The 17,341-nt window shown below is 43.8% G+C and overlaps 1 protein-coding gene across 8 annotated transcripts in view; it reads left to right on the top strand.

Annotated features, from left to right (window-relative positions):
• The window catches only part of LOC118656064 (NXPE family member 3-like), a 64,990-nt gene that overhangs the window by 31,074 nt on the left and 16,575 nt on the right, over positions 1-17,341 (top strand). For 7 of the 8 annotated variants that reach the window (XM_036308808.1, XM_036308807.1, XM_036308809.1 and 4 more), the window contains 3 exons: positions 7,100-7,842; positions 14,378-14,457; positions 14,809-15,021. In XM_036308808.1, coding sequence (XP_036164701.1) covers positions 7,100-7,842; positions 14,378-14,457; positions 14,809-15,021 — 1,036 coding nt within the window. Of the gene's footprint in view, positions 1-4,632; positions 4,657-7,099; positions 7,843-14,377; positions 14,458-14,808; positions 15,022-17,341 lie in introns of those variants that run through there. The other variant, XM_036308814.1, reaches the window with a different exon arrangement.

Below are 17,341 nucleotides of genomic sequence, written 5' to 3'. Positions count from 1 at the left end.
ACTGTAAAAAATCCTCACTATATTTTCTTTTCTTAACATTCTTCTCTACACGATCCATTGTCATGGGATGGTTTGCTAATGAAAATAATACATAACAATAGCTTTAATAATACAAAAGATGATCCATGGCATAGTTCAGTCAATTCAGTTCATTAAAGTTTCCTATGATTTACCATTCTCTGTGTTGTTGTTTTTACATACCTGTTACTATCACAAGGGGGCAGTATTCACATCAACCACAGCTGAATGTAAAAAGACCGATCAGCATCCAGATTAAGTTCCCATGGTACAGATACCTTTTTTTGCAGTAGTTGATGATTTTACAGTACATGATTTTACATTTACCCAGTAATTATAATTCATGAAGTGTTTTACCTCCAATACTGCTGCTTTCAACACAGCAGCTGCTCTCTACACATGTGTGCTGGTCCGCATAAGTACATTATGGCACCAACCCTGTCACATACACCTGTATTTGTACGGGGTGTATGTGATGGGGTTGGTGCGATGATGTCATCACGCTGGGTACTCGTATGTGGGAGTATCTGCATGTGGGCGGACCGCCTGGAGATGGATAAAGGAGCTGTGTCTCAGTTCCTAAGATGATCGAAAATGTGTTTTCCGATGGTCTTGGCGACCCCTGTGAAAGGGTCAATCGACCCCCAAAGGGGTCGTGACCCACAGGTTGAGAACCACTGCTTTAGTACCTACTGACAAACAGTGTTGCAAAGTGGTTTTCCCAATTTATGTTCTCACCAGCACAATGAGAGATTCAGTGCTTAACATCCTCACTAACATTGGTATTGTCTTTTAGTTGTAACTTTTCTTTGAATATGTAAAGGTATTTCATTGTGGTTTTAGTTTGCAATCCTTTTCTTACTAATCCAGCTAAGCACCTATTCATATATTTATTGGTCATTGACTTTCCTCTGTGAAACAATTAAGTTGTTTGTCTTTTCTTATTAATCTACTAGGGGCCCGGTGCACGAAATTCGTGCACTGGGGTGGGGGTGTCCCTCAGCCCAGCCTGCCCCCTCTCACATACTGGGAGCCCTCAGGGGATGTCCTAGTGATGGCTTAGGCCCGATCCCTGCTCCCCTTGGGAATAGAGCCTAAGCTACAGTCTGGCCTCCCTTTGTGGGAGGTGACAGAGATGATCAGGGGAAGGCACCAGCCCCATCACCCCGCTGCTGCACCCACTGCCAGTCACCACAGCCAGCAAGGTTTTTTCATAAACACAGACTTCAGTCCCTTCACCATAAAAAAAATAAATAAATAAATAACTTTCTTTAAGCATTTTCAAGATGTGTCTTTCATATAATAATAATTTCTTTATTATTTTTTTAATCCTCACCTGAGGATATGTTTCCATTGATTTTTAGAGAATGTGGAAGAGAAAGGGAAAGACAGAGAGAAACATCAAAGTGAGAGGAACACACCCTAACCAGTTTGGCTCAGTGGATAGAGCGTCAGCCTGCGGACTCAAGGGTCCCAGGTTCAATTCTGGTCAAGGGCATGTACCTTGGTTATGGGAAAACCCCAGTAGGGAGTGTGCGGGAGGCAGCTGATCAATGTTTCTCTCTATTCAATGTTTCTAACTCTCTATCCCTCTCCCTTCCTCTCTGTAAAAAATCAATAAAATATATATATTTTTTAAAAAGTGAGAGGAACACTTTGATTGGTTGCCTCCTGCATGAGCCCTGACCTGGGCCCCAGCCAGGGAGGAGCCTGCAACCTAGGTACATGCCCTTGGTCAGAATTGAACTCAGACCCTGCCATCGGCAGGCCAAAGCATTATCCACTGAGCCAAACTAGCTAGGGCAGGATATGACATTTCTTAGCCCTCCAGCAGCGGACCTTCATTTTTTTCACCAGGAGTGTGGTAAAAAACACAGGATCACTTTTTGGATTCTTATTACCCAAGTTACTAAGACTATTACCAGTGGCATACAGGGAGCTTAACCAATGAGCGGTCAGAAAAGGTGTTTCCTCTGTAGTTCACACCAATCGCCGGTTTGGCCCCCCACCTGCACCCCAGGCCTGATGCCTCTGGCCCAGGCTTCAGGCCTGGGCAGGAGACCCCCATCTCCCCCTGATCACCGGCTCTGCTCTTGCCCAGGCCTGATGCCTCAGCCAGAGGCGTTGACCCCCATCACCCTCCAATTGTCAGATCGGCCCCTTGCCCAGGCCTGACGCCTCCACCAGAGGTGTCAGGCCTGGGCAGGAGACCCCCATCTCACTTCGATCACTGGCTTCGGGGCAGCTTCTGGGGCCAGCCTGTGGCATGGGATGGTGGCTCGCGCTGGCAGCTGCGTTGTCCTGCACTGCCTGCAGTATGCAAATTAGCCACCATATTTGTTGGCGGTTAATTTGCATATCACACTGATTAGCTGATGGGAAGCGTAGCGAAGGTACGGTCAATTACCATGTTTGTCTATTATTAGACAGAATAGGAATTCTTTAGAGATTCTGAATACAAGCTCCTTCATTTGTTGTGCATGGTACAAATATCTTCTCCAGCTCTGTGTCATGCCTGCTTTTCATTCTAATAGTGTCTTTTGAGTAAAAGAAATATATTTTTTTAAAAATATATTTTATTGATTTTTTACAGAGCGGAAGGAGAGGGATAGAGAGTTAGAAACATCGATGAGAGAGAAACATCGATCAGCTGCCTCCTGCACATCCCCCACTGGGGATGTGCCCACAACCGAGGTACATGCCCTTGACTGGAATCGAACCTGGGACCCTTGAGTCTGCAGGCCAACGCTCTATCCACTGAGCCAAACCGGTCAGGGCTAAAAGAAATATTTTTAATTTTATTTTATTATTATAAGATTTATTATCTCTTAACATGAGATCTGCCTGCTTAACAATTTTTAAAGTATACAATACAGTATTTTAGATACAATGTTGTACAACAGACCTGTAGAGTTTATCTTGCTTAACTAAAATGTTACGCTTGTTAACTAATAACTGTGAGAACAGTTGGGAGCCAAAAACCAGGATTACAGGCCTTATTAAGGCAAAGAGACCTGCCGGGCTATCTCCCAATTGGAGGACAGCAGCATGTGCAGAGGTGAGCATGCCTTTTGCAGGACAGAATGGGAAGGAATGGGGGCTTAGTGTACTCGGCGCACGCTGATTGGTGGCTTAATGTATGGTCCTTATAGGAACAACGGCTTAGGGTATTTGGCAGGTGTGGATTGGTGGTCCAATGTATAGTGCATATAAGGTACATGGTTAGTCTCTCAGGTATTTCTAGGCTGCAGGTTACATCATACTCCGCCCACCAGTTGGGGCGAAGGGAGGATCTATCAATAACTCCCCATTTATTCCTCTCCCTGCCATCTGGCAAACACCATTCTTCAGTTCCATAAATTTTACAATTTTAGATTCTTCTTATAAAAGGAATCATGCAATAGTTGTCTTTCTGTGACTGGCTTCTTCCACCAGCATAGAGAGCCATGCTGAGCCAGGGGGAAGGAGCTATGGTGACTACCAGCTTAAGCTAGTAGTCCTTGTTCTCTCCCAGGCAGCTAGGTTGTGCTGGTCTAATCAGCATTGCAAACTGGCAGGCCAGAAACCAGTTCACTGAAGACCCTTACAGAAAAGTTGGGACACTAGAGCTGATAGAAGCTGGGAGCTGGGGTTCTCTTCCTGACCATATTACAGTATACCAGGGGTGTCCTGAATCTCCTTACCACTTTTGGTAAGTTTGTTTTCCTGTTCACCTGGTATAAAAGCCTTTCAGTGACTGAATTGTTGCTGAATCTGTGAATTCATGGGAGAAAGAGGATTCAGGGTTTTCTAGTCGCCACCTTAAAGATGTTACTTCTGAAGATTTCTCTTTTATTTCTACCTAGACAGATTGTATTTTTATTTTTATAGTTCCTTTTTGGTTAAAAAGAAATTAAGCAGAGAATTTTTTACAATTTTTGTTTTTATTATGAAATATTTTTCACATGCCAAAGAATATATATAATGTGCATATGACATAGGAATAACAAAACAAGCAACTAATCATTCTTTTCATGTAACCTCCCCCAACTAATAATTCTTTTCATGTTGAATTGATACTTTTGGTCTTTCTCAACTCTGTTCAAATTTGCCGTAACAGAACGCTTGGCCACTCTTGCTGGTCAGTTCAGATTTTCAGGACACTTTGTGTGGTGGCAAAGCTGCAAGCAACAGGAGGCAAAACAGTCTCTGCCTCTGAGAATATAAGACATGTTCACCGGCACGTTTTCTGCCCTTTGTTAAGATGGACAAGAAGCCATTCTGACTTGTGATCTGCCAATTCAGTGCTCCCCTGATATTCTCCCAGCCCAGGATGAGGGTCTGTAAACAGGCCCCATCAGGACCAGACACCTTGCCAGGTATACTTTCCTCCAAGGCACCACTGGCCTGTGTGGGCTAAGCATTCCAAGAAACCACATAATACTGCATCTGAGCCCAGATTCTATGATGTTGAACCCTGCTTCTCTCCAGCCCGGCGAGGAGCCAGTCCTGTGAGTGTTTTCTCCTCCAGCAATCAAAACAGAGATTTCAGCCTCAAACACACCCTCCATATGCTGCCATGGAATTTGAGATGTGTCACTGATTGCTTCTTTTCTGAATCACACTTGCTTGAATAGAAGGGACTATTGGTGGGTGTAGGTAAGTATCTGATAGGTCAGGCATATAGGCCCACTCTCATATCCACCACACAACACAAGGCCTCCCTCTACTGCTCTTCCTGGTCTGTATTTGTGACTTTGTGTTTCATGGGATATGATACCAGAGAGCGCTGGGCCCCCGGAGGAGACTCTTTTGTCATAGCAAACACCATGTCTTCCTAGAAAAGAACCTGCCATATATCGGTTCTTTTTCCAGCCATCACCTCTGTCTCTGCCTTTCTACAGCCTCTTACTTTTCCAATAGTTTCTGAGGTCAAATTGCTTCTTTTGTCCACTGAGCCCAATTAGAGCGGGAGCTCCCTAAGAAATGGTCTAACCAGGGGTGGGCAAACTTTTTGACTCGAGGGCCACAATGGGTTCTTAAACTGGACCGGAGGGCCGGAACAAAAGCATGGATGGAGTGTTTGTGTGAACTAATATAAATTCAAAGTAAACATCCTATCTAATAAAAGAGAAACATGGTAATTGGCGTACGACCGCTACCCTTCCCATTGGCTAATCAGGGCAATATGCAAATTAACTGCCAGCCAAGATGGCAGCAGGCAGCCAGGCAGCTTGAAACTAACATGAGGCTTGCTTGCTTCAGTGACGGAGGAAACCAACGTTCCCCGCCTGCCTTGCAGGCCTCTGAGCCTTCAGTTTGAAACATTTTAACAAATATAGAAGCTAAAAAAAACCCCCAGAAACCAGCTTTCAGTGAGCTGGGATCTCAGAGCTGGAGTCAGAGCTGGATTTATACATTGTTTCGAACCGAAACAAACCAGATACCTACTTTCAGCAGCGGAGGCCTAAGAGCTGGAGCCTCAGAGCTAAAGCTGGCCCAGAATTAAAAAAAGAAAAAAGAGAAAAAGGAGCAGTTGGGAGCTTCCGTCACCCACCAGCCTGAAAACAGCCCTCAGCCCCTCACCCAGACTGGCCAGGCACCCCAGTGGAGACCCTCACACTGAAGGGTCTGTGACCAGCTGCAAACAGCCATCATCCCCTCACCCAGGCTGGCCAGGCATCCCAGTGGGGACCCCCACCCTGATCCAGGACACCCTTCAGGGCAAACCAGCCAGCCCCACCCATGCACCAGGCCTCTACCCTATATAGTAAAAGGGTAATATGCCTCCCAGCACCAGGATCAGCGGAGCTGAGAGGCCTCCTGGCACCGGGATCAGCATGACAGGGGGCAGCGCCCAAACCCCCTGATCGCCCTGCAGCTCTGTGTGTGACAGGGGGTGGGGCCACAACCTCCTGACCAGCCCTGCTCTGTGCCTGATACGGGGGAGCTCCCCAACCTCTGATCCGCCCTGCTCTGTGTGTGACAGGGCGCGGCGCCCCAACTCCCCTATCGGCCCTACTCTCTGAGTGACAGGGGGGAGCTCCTCAACCCCCTGATGGGCCCTGCTCTGTGCATGACAGGGGGGAGCTCCCCAACCCCCTGATGGGCCCTGCTCTGTGCGTGACAGGGGGGAGCTCCCCAACCCCCCTGATGGGCACTGCTCCGTGCGTGACAGGGTAAGGAGCCCCAACCCCCCTGATTGGCCCTGCTCTGTGTGTGACAGGGGGCAGCGCCCCAACCCCCTGATTGGCCCTGCTCTGTGCATGACAGGGGGTGGCGCCGCAACCACCCCATCGACCCTGCCTTGAGTGTGACAGGGGGCGGCGCCCCAACTCCCCAATCAGCCCTGCTCTGAGCCCGACCAGGGGCTGCACCTAGGGATTGGGCCTGCCCTCTGCCACCCGGGAGCAGGCCTAAGCCAGCAGGTCGTTATCTCCCGAGGGGTCCCAGACTGCGAGAGGGCACAGGCCAGGCTGAGGGACCCCCGTTCCCCCCGAGTGCACAAATTTTTGTGCACCGGGCCTCTAGTCATTACATAAAAGGGTACAGCCTTTTTTTTCAATAGTTTTATTCATTTCAAACGGGCCGTAGTTTGCCCACAGCTAGTCTAACCTCATGCTTTTTAAACCCTCAACAGCACTGAGTAATGGACTTGCCCACCCCCAGTTCTCTGTTGGAAATCTAGTTTGGAGATGGTGGGGGTGAGATGGTAGAGAGAGGGAATAGGAAGAAAAAAGAGGACACTTCATCAGAATGCCAGGTTCTGGGTGGTAAACAAGAGATACGACAATTAGATGTAGGCCTGCACGTATCTCTGTGCATGTTGCGTGGGGATGAGGGTGGTAGTGGAGGGAATAAGGCTGAGATAAGGATACAGTTGAGATCCAGGGATATAACTTCATCTTCACAGGAGGTGCTCCTTTTAACTAACTGGATAATGACTCAGACACTGACGAGGCTAGTGAATGACAGACAGCTTGGCGCAGGCAGGATAGGACTCCTGGCAGAGGGGACTGGTTTTGCTGAGTGGAAATCTCCTTCCTGAAGGAAAGTGAAGAAAACATAAACCATTGATAGATTCTCCTTTCTCCACCCACAGATCTTCTACTTCAAGATGCCCTGGCCTGACAGCACCATCCCTCGGCCCCCAGCACCTTGCTGTGCCTCTAAACCTGTCCCCAAGCCCTCCCTCTTGGAGTCTGTCTCCCAGGAGTTTGGCAACCTGACCCATCTTTTGTACTGGCCTTCAAGCCCAGGAGAAGAAAAGGACCTATTGGCTTCCACCAGCCCCCAGAACTCCACCTACTACCTGAGGGGTCCTGCGCAGGCCAGCTATGCCCTGGGAGGCTACCTGGAGGCCATCCTTGTGGCCAGAGACCATAGGGGCAGGCCCAAGACCCACGGTGGGGATCTGTTTCGGGCACAGCTGCTGGGTCCTGACTTGAAGGCAGGGGCCCCCGGGGATGTCCAGGATCTGGAGAACGGCACATACCTGCTGTCCTTCCCCCTTCTTTGGGCTGGGCAGGCCCAGGTGCAAGTGCGGCTGATCCATTCCAGCGAGGCAGTCGGGGTTCTGCGAAGAATCTGGAGAGAGAAAAGAGCCACTGTTGATTTTAGAGGGTATTTCCGGGGACCCACAGGCATTGAAGAGACTGTGATTTGCAATGTTGACCCTCTGTCCATTGGAACAAGAGGGCCTACCTGCCAGTACAGAAATACGGATTCGGGGGAAGTCTGGTTCTGTGCTCAGCCCTCTACACTGCCCTGCAGCTCTTTAGTTGGGCACTCAAGTGGAAGTTACCTGAATGTAACTACTCTACGTGATGAGGCCCTGCTGGCACGGTAAGGAAAGAAAGGGTAGGGAAGCTTGTACCAACAGGAAGCCACATCCTTCTTTCTAAATATTGTCCCTGGGACACAATGACCCTCCCCAGTTTACTAGTATACCACTCCTTTATTTATACTCTCATTCAACAGCTGCCTGTTGCGCGCCTATTATATGACAGACATTTCTAAACAGATATGTACCACAAGGAACTGGTCAGGCTATCCATTTAAGGAAGGTTACAATTGATCTGGGGTTTAAAGAAAAAAATAGGAATTCTCCAGAAAGATAAGAGATAAGATGTTCAAGGCAGAGCAAATGACCTCAGGGCAAAAGTGTCTTGAGTGCCTCATTTATTTATTTAAATTCCTGCCTGCACTTAGATTTTCATCTAAAAATAAATAAATACATAAAAATTCCTTCTTTTGTTAGATCTTCAATTATTTAAAAATCTATTTTTTTTAAACATTAAAAATTTTTTTTTTGTTCAGAATTTTTAGTGGTTCTCAGTGTAAGGGTTCGTGTGAATATTTGGTTCTGCCATATTATCAGAAAAATGAATCTCCATTCTATTTTATTTGTTCCTACTATATCTTTGATATGTGTTCCTTTGATTTATTTCAGGATTTATTTCTTTTTTATTTTATACAATTACATTTATTAATATGAAAAGATACTCCTATCAGTGGTAATAACCAACAGAGACAGTATTATGCCTATTGAAATCGTAGATTTTTAGGCAAGCAGCCCTGTGTTAAGCAGAAAATTGAGGCAGGCCTGCTGGAGCATCCAGCAGCCTCGAGCAGAGTGGGATGGAATCTGGTGAGGAGTAACTGTGATAGCGCCCAGTGGGAACAGCCTCTTATGCAAGCATATGTGGAATACCTCATTATAAGCCCTTATTTCTTTTTTTTCTAATTTCATGATTCAGAACAATTCACAAATCTATCAATCTTCCTTATATGGGATAAAAATAGTTAAGGTTATAAATTTCCTTCAGGGTACAGCTTTAGCCTATATTCTTCAAATTTTTATATATGGAAACTTCATTTTTATTCATGTTCACATGTATTGTAATTTACACAGTAATTTTCTCTTTAATTCATGAATTACTTAGGAATTATGTTTAGTTTCTTTTCTTAATATATTTTATTGATTTTTTTTTTTTTTACAGAGAGGAAGGGAGAAGGATAGAGAGTTAGAAACATCGATGAGAGAGAAACATCGATCAGCTGCCTCCTGCACACCCTCCATTGGGGATGTGCCGCAACCAAGGTACATGCCCTTGACCGGAATCAAACCTGGGACCCTTCAGTCCGTAGGCCGATGCTCTATCCACTGAGCCAAACCGGTTAGGGCTATATTTTCTTAAAAAATAGTTTGTATTCTCGCCCAGCCAGTGTGGCTCAGTGATTGGGCATCGATCTATGAACCAGAAGGCTACAGTTCAATTCCCGGTCAGGGCACATGCCTAGGTTGTGGGATGCAGGAGGTGGCCGATCAATGGTTCTCGCTCATCATTGATGTTACTATCTCTCTCTCCCTCTTCCTTCCTCTCTGAAATCAATACAAATATATTTTTAAAAATAAATAAAATAATTTGTATTCTCTATTTCTCCAGAATGGAATTCTGAACCTATTTGATTTAGATTGTTGACATTTTTATTCCAAACATGTATATCTTCACTAATTTTTCTGCGTGCTCAATCTATTAGCTTAGACATAAGTGTATCATACTGTGTTTGTAGATTTGACTGTTTCTCTGTGATTCAGGCTGTTTTCAATCTATACTTTTCAAGGTTATGTTGTTAAGTATATTCAACTTTGTGATTGTCTTATGTTAATGGTAAATTACTCATGTTACTTTCTTGCTTTTAGTCTTAAGTTCTAATTTTGATACTCTGAATATTATAACAATTCTCATTTGTTTAGTGTTTTCATAGTATATATTTTTTCTTCTCTTTATATTTTAACATTTTGTGTGAAATAATTGTAGGTAGGTCTCTTGACATGAAATGTGGCACAGTTTCATTTGTTTAGGCACAGTTAAATAAATCATAAAATAGACTAAATCCATGAAGATAACTAACTTTACCTAAACATAATAGGTATTCAAACCAATGGAGAATATGTTGAATAGTAAATAAATAGAAAAGAATATAATTCTATTTGAACTCTAGAGTATATACATAAAAATCAATGTTAGGAAAATTAAAGACCTAAATGTAAAAAAAAAAAAAAAAGGAAAACTTCAAAAAGAAAATATTGTTTTTATTTTGGGTCAGGAAAATATTATTTAAGATATAATAAAAGGCACAAATCATAAAAAATATTTATAAATTAGGTGTTATATAAATCAAAAATTTCTCCATTACAAAATGTCCCATAAACATAGTTTAAGTCAAGATATAGACTGGACGATTATATCTGTAACATACATAATTAATACAGAATTAGTACTTACAATAGAAAATAGTTGTTATATGTATCAATAACTCATTCATTTTCCTTGCTGCCTAGTATTCCATTGTATACGTTTGTTTAACCATTCTCCCATTGTAGGACATTTGGGTTATTTCCAGTTTTTTACTATTATGAGTAAAGTTTCCATGAATATTCATACATAGGTTTTTATTCATTTCTCTGGAATAGCTGCCTGTATGTGATTGCTGGGTTGTACAATTAGTGGATATTTAGTTTTATAAGAAACTACCAAATTATTGTCCAGAGTGGCCTTACCATTTACAATCCCGTCAGCAATGTCTGAGAGGTCCAGTTTCTCTGCACCCTCCCCAACATTTAGTTTTAACATTATTTCTAATTTTATCTGTTGATCTATTCATTTCTAAAGAAAGATCTAATTCAAACCTGGCAAAACGTTAAGATCCTGTAGAGCTGGATGTTGTGTACACAAAAAAGGAAATTTTAAAATGTGCATAGGAGGTAGGAAAATAAGGCAGATAACAAGGGCAGATGAGTCGTTCAAGAAGTTGTCCTGTGAAGGAAAGGAACCTGACAGAGTTGTAGCTATAGGAAGAGGTCATGGAAGAGGCAGTTTACTCAGTGGAGCAGATGTGATTATGTTTATATTCTGAGAGAGAAAAGGGGGCACAATCTAAAAGATGCGGAAGGAGGTAGCAGTAGAGATAGATGTGTCAGATCTCCAGAGTAGAGAGAGCAGGAAGTGAGGATGGGTGCAGAGACTGACATATCTCCTGACAAAGAAGTGAATATTAAGAAGGCTCCTGTTGATTAGGAGGTGCTGCCCCATCCCTCTCTCCCGGGCCTGGGAAGTGAAGGAAGAAAGATGCTCCTCCCAATCTCAAATGTCCTACACTTGGGGAATGGTGGAAACACACAAAAAGATTGCCCAATAGCATTTCCAGCCTCACTGGAACTGTCGTCCATCAGTTCATACACTCAAATATTTACTCTTATTGAATAGCTACTTATTTCATTATTGCCTCCTCAGCAACTTATATTCCTACTAGCGGCCCAGTGCATGAATTTCATGCACCGGGAAGGGGGGGGGGGTGCAGCCTGGCCTGCACCCTCTCTAATCTGGGACCCCTCGGGGTATGTCGGACTGCCTCTCGAAATCTGGGACCCGCTGGCTCCTAACTGCTTGCCTGCCTGCCTGCCTGATCCCCCCTAACCCCTCTGCCTGCCTGCCTGATCACCCCTAACCCCTCTGCCTGCCTGCCTGATTATATCCCTAACCCCTCTGCCTGCCTGCCTGATCGCCTCTAACCCCTCTGCCTGTCTGATTGCCTTTAACCACCTCTGCCTGCCTGATCGCCCCTAACCGCCTCTGCCTTGCCCTGCACCTGGGACCCAAGATTCCCTCCACCAGCTAGTCGCAGGCACCCAGGACCCAGGCCAGCTTCGCCTGGGCCCACTGCAGCCACAGGGGACCATGGGCGCTTGGCTTCGCCCGACCCGCAGCTGCAGGTGCCCAGGACAGCAGGGCAGGCGGCTTGTCCCTCTCCGGGGCCGCAGCCTGGCTGGACCCATTCCTCTCTCTCCAGTGTTGAGTGTCTGAGCAGTTCCGGCACAAGGGTGTGAGGGTGTGATGGCCATTTGCATATTAGCTCTTTATTATACAGGATTGTCTGAGTTTTTGTTTTGGTGAAAATTTTTTAAAACTTTAATCTGCTTTATTACAGTATAATTTATATACAATGAAATAGTCTTGTTTGGCCCTAGCCGGCGTGGCTCAGTGGATAGAGCGTCAGCCTGCGGACTGAAGGGTCCCAGGTTCGATTCTGGCCAAGGGCACATGCCTGGGTTGCAGGCTCAATCCTCAGTAGGGGGCATGCAGGAGGCAGCCAATCAATGATTCTCTCTCATCATGGATGTTTCTCTCTCTCCCCTCTCCCTTCCTCTCTGAAATCAATAAAGAAATATATTTTTTTTAAAAAAGAAATAGTCTTGTTTGAAATGTGCAGGTCAATGAGATTTTTTGTTTTGTTCTGTTTTTAATCCTCAACCAAGGATTTTTTCTATTGATTTTTAAAGAGAGTGGAAGAGAGGGGGAAAGACAGAGAGAAATATTGATGTGAGAGAAACACATCAATTGATTACCTCCTGCCTAAGCCCCGACCAGGGCCCCGGGCCAGGGAGGAGCCTGCATCCTACACTCTATCCACTGAGTTTTAATAAATGTTTATACCCATTAACTGTCACCACAATCAAGAAATAGAACATTTCCACCACTTCTAAAGATTCCCTGTGTCCCTTTACAGTCAATTCTCCTCATCCACCTCCAGCCCCAGGCAAGCACTGATTTGCTTTCTGAAAAAAAAAAGTTTTGCCTTTTCTAGAATTGCATAAAAATGTAATCATACAGTTTGTACTCTTGTATCTGGCTTCTTTCACTCAGTAACATGCTTTTGAGATTCATCCATGTTGTTGCATATCAGTAATTTTCTCTTTTTTAGTGATGAACGGTGTTCTATTGTACAGATATACTACAGTTTATTTATCCATTCACCTCTTGAACATTTGGGTTGTTTCCACTTTTAGCAATTATGAATCAAACTGCTGTTAATATTGGGGCATAAGACTTTTGTAGACAAATATTTTTGTTTCTCTGTGGAATTTTTTTACTACTAGACTTTATGAATTATAACTGTTTTAGATTTACAAAGAAATAGAGCAGATAATACAGAGATTCCCCTATCTGCTTTCCCCCATAATTTCTCCTATTATTAACATTTTATATTAGTGTGGTATGTTTGTTGCAATTCATGAACCAATATTGATACATTATTATTAAGTCCATAGTCTATTTAGGTTTCTTTAGTTTTAACCCAGTGATTTTTCAATGGTGAATGAATCAAAATTATACCTTTTTTTTTTTTTTTTGTCAGACCAGCAAAAAAAAAAATAGCATTTTTTGGTGTGTCACAGAATTGTAGTAATTAATTTGTGTCTGTCATGAGATGAAAGAAGTTTAAACATTGCTATTTTATTTTATTTTTTAAATATATTTTTATTGATTTCAGAGAGGAAGGGAGAGGGAGGGAGGGAGGGAGAGAGTTAGAAACATCATCAATGAAAGAGAATCATGGATCAGCCGCCTCCTGCACATCCCCTAGTGGGGATCGAGCCTGCGTCCCAGGCATGTGCCCTTGACTGGAATCGATCCTGGGACCCTTCAGTCCACAGGCTGACGCTCTATCCACTGAGCCAAACCGGCCAGGGAAAACATTGCTATTTTAATCTAATGTCCTTTTTCTGTTCCAGAATCCCATCCAGAATCCTGCATTACATTTAGTCGTCAAGGTTCTTGGTTGTGACAGATTCTTATACTTTTCTTATTTTTGATGACTTTGACAGTTTTGAGGAGTATCGGTTAATTATATTGTAGTATTCCTCTCTATTGAGATTTGTCTGATGTTTTTCTTATGATTAGAGGTGGGTTATGGTTTTGAGGAAGAAGGTCACAGAGATCAGGTTGCATTTTCATCACATTATATCAAGTGTACATGCTACCCAAGTGATTTGTGAGTGTTGATTTTAACCTGGCTGGGCAGTGTTTTCCACCACAAAACTACTCTCGCACACCCCCTCCTTCCACACTGTGTCCTTCGGGCAACGCTAGGAACAGCCCACACTTAAGCAGTGAGGGATTATGATCTCCACTGTCTGAGTTTTTTGTAACAAAAATTATTCTGCTCATGTTCCTTCCAGAATGTAGTGCTAGGAAGAGAGAGTTTCTTTCTCCTGGCTGTGTACCCTTCTTTATCAGAGAAGAACTACAGCTTGGATGTTCTTTTATTGCCTGGCCTGTTAGTAAACAGAGCTCATGGGTAGGTTGATTGCAGGAAGTCCAGGTTCCTGATAAGATTTTCTCTTTCTTCCATCCCTTTTTTCTGATTCTTGATTGTAATTGCTTCATTATAAAAGCGCTCATTGTATTGTAGCTACCTCAAACTCTTTTAGGACTTAGGCAGAGTAGAAATTATAAGTCAACCATCATATCCCTATACTGGATTCCAGTGTTCACCTGCTCAGCCCCCTCAATGCTCACTCTTGGTGTTTCTCCAGGCAAGTGACAGACAAGGTGCTCCCTCGGGGCATTTCTCCAATCCAAATCAGAAGGGCAGCCCCAGGAAACAGCAGCCTGGGTGAGTGGGGCTGGCATTTGCTGGGGACCGGGCAGGTGTCGGGTGGGGAATAGACGTAGGGGGTTTTAGTCCTTGACTGGGAGTTGAGCCCCAGTCCTCCTGCCAGGGCAGTATGCATAATGGTTAGTAATCTGTGCTGTAAAGTCAGACTTCTTGGGTAAAAATCTAGCTCTGCCCGTCACTATTCTTGACCATAGGTAAATTGCTTAACAATTCAGGGCCTCCGTGAATAGTACTTCATGGACTTTTGCAAAAAAGTAAATGGAATGATGTATGTAAAGCACATAGAAGAGAGCCCAGAATTTTATAATAATAAATGTTAGTTGTGTTCTGGTTTTTCCTTTTCTATAGCCCTCCCCTCTCGACCCCCATGCAGTCCTGGGCTCCCTGCCACCAAGCCCTCTGGCTTCTACCACGGGCATGTGTGGCACTCGCTGTCCTGCGCCAGCCGCTCCTTTCCCACTGTTGACAGCATCCTGGGCTGCCTGGCTGGTCACGTCATCCACATGATGGGGGACTCCACGCTGCGGCAGTGGTGGGAGTATCTGCGTGACACCGTGCCCTGTGAGTGGCCCTGCGGGGACAGGGTAGGACTCCTGGTAAAGCTGTGGTTCTCCTATTACCTAAAACCCAAGTGACTTCTGTGGAATGTGTGTTGTTTCCTCAGCCTCTCCCGAGTTAAATTAACACAAGCCCAAACCTTCCATGTGCACCGTTTCTCTAAACAGTCAAGATGAATGGAGAACAGAAGATTGTCACAGGATGTGTGAATAACCTCCCATTTAGAAAAGAAAAACAAACACAACATCTCTATCAGTTATTTTAAATGAAATTATTTCCAAGCAGCCAGTAGCTAATACGAAGTTACTACAAGTCTCGAAGATGCCTGAGGAGTGGGAAGGTAGAACCGAAAAGCTAGCCTGAATGACAGCTGGACTGGGCCCACTATTCAGTGGTCATATTCTCTGTGAGCCCAATTGTAAAGTTAGCAACAGACTAGTTGCGGCTCCTGCTTACCATGTTTTTTGAGGACAGTCCACCTAAGCATATTATCTCTGATCTCAGGTAGTTCAGATGCATTCTTGTCTTCCTAGAAGTTTAGACATTTTTAAAAAGTTTAGAAATTTGCCATAGTGTCATCCCCAGTCACTAGAACGAATTTGAGGTTCTTTATTTTAAACATTGAGGTGTAATTGACAAGTCATAAATAGAATATATTTAAAGTGTACAATTTAGTAAGTTATAACATATATGTACACCTGGAAAACAACCTCCACAGAAAAGATAATTAACATATCCATGTGGCAGAAAACTTTTCTGGTGGCCCTTGCTAATCCTTGCCTTCTACCCTTCCTCTTCCCCAGGCAACCACACACCTGCTTTCTGACTTTTCAGCTTAGTTTGCATTTGCTAGAACTTAATTTAAGTAGAGCCATACAATGTATACCCTTTTTTGTGTGTGGCTCCTTTCATACAACATAATTAATTTTGATATTGATCCACATTTCTGAGTGTGGCAATAGTTTGTTCCTTATTTAGTGCTATGAAGTATTCCATTATATGCATATACCATTATTTGTTTATCCATTCATCTGTTAATGGACGTTTGGGTTGTTTCCAATTTTTAGCTATTACAAGTAAAAGTGGCTATGAATATTTGAGCACAAGTCTTTATTATTATTATTATTTCAGAGAGGGAGAGGGAGAGAGATAGAAATGCCAATGATGAGAGAGAATCATTGATTGGATGCATCCTGCACGCCCCCTACAGGGGTTCAAGCCCGCAACCCAGGCATGTGCCCTTGACTGGAATTGAACCCCGGACCCTTCAGTCTACAGGCCGTTGTTGCTCTCTCCACTGAGCCAAACCAGCAAAGGCTGTGCACAAGTCTTTATATGGGGATATGCTTTCATTTCTCTTGAGTAAATAATACCTTAATGCAGTGGTTCTCAACCTTCCTAATGCCGCGACCCTTTAATACACTTCCTCATGTTGTGGTGACCCCCAATTTCATTGTTACAAATTGAACATAATTAAAGCATAGTGATTAATCACAAAAACAATATGTAATTATATATGTGTTTTCCGATGGTCTTAGGCGACCCCTGTGAAAGAGCCGTTCGACCCCCAAAGGTTGAGAACCGCTGCCTTAATGTGAAATGGCTAGATCAGATGGCAGGTGAATACATATGAGTAACTTGTTAAGAAACTGCCAAACTACTCTCCAAACTAACTGTATCATTTTATATTCCCACCATCACTGGATAGGACTTCTAGTTCCTATATATTCTCACCCACACTTGGGAATGTCAATCTTTTATATTTTAGCTTTACTAATAAGTATTAGTGTTCATAATGGCCCATTGAAGCATTTTGTACAATGGCTGCTTTTAAAATCCTTATCAGATAATTCCAACATCTGAGTAATCTTGTTGGCATGATTGTCTTTTCTCATTCAACTTGTGATTGTGTGGTTCTTGGGATGATATGTAATTTTCTATTGTTTCCTGGACAGTTTGGGTATTCTGGTGTGAGACTGTGGGTCTTTGTTCTTTTTAACAAGCATTCACACCATTTGGGTGTAGCATGCAGGTCCAGGGGGAGTGTATGTTCAGCTCGCTTTGGGGCTCTGTTGCTACCACCCCAGTGAAAATGGAGAACCAGCTCCATGGCCTTGTTGCCACTGGGTGAAGGCGTCATTTCAGCTCCACACCAAGGACAGGCGGGTACAGTGCCAACTAGCATTTCTTCGCTCCACCTTTTGCTGCCATGTTGCTGCCAGGTGGCAATGGAAACTCAGATCCCTCTTGGAGTAATTTTATTTTAATCAATGTATACGTTACTTTGAATTCTTTTTTTTCATATTTCTATTGCATAATCTAT

The sequence above is a fragment of the Myotis myotis genome, unplaced genomic scaffold (genome assembly GCF_014108235.1).
Source record: "Myotis myotis isolate mMyoMyo1 unplaced genomic scaffold, mMyoMyo1.p scaffold_m19_p_5, whole genome shotgun sequence".
NCBI classification, from domain to species: domain Eukaryota; kingdom Metazoa; phylum Chordata; class Mammalia; order Chiroptera; family Vespertilionidae; genus Myotis; species Myotis myotis.
The sequence above is the reverse complement of the archived record's forward strand: the minus strand, read 5'-3'. Positions and strand labels throughout refer to the sequence as shown.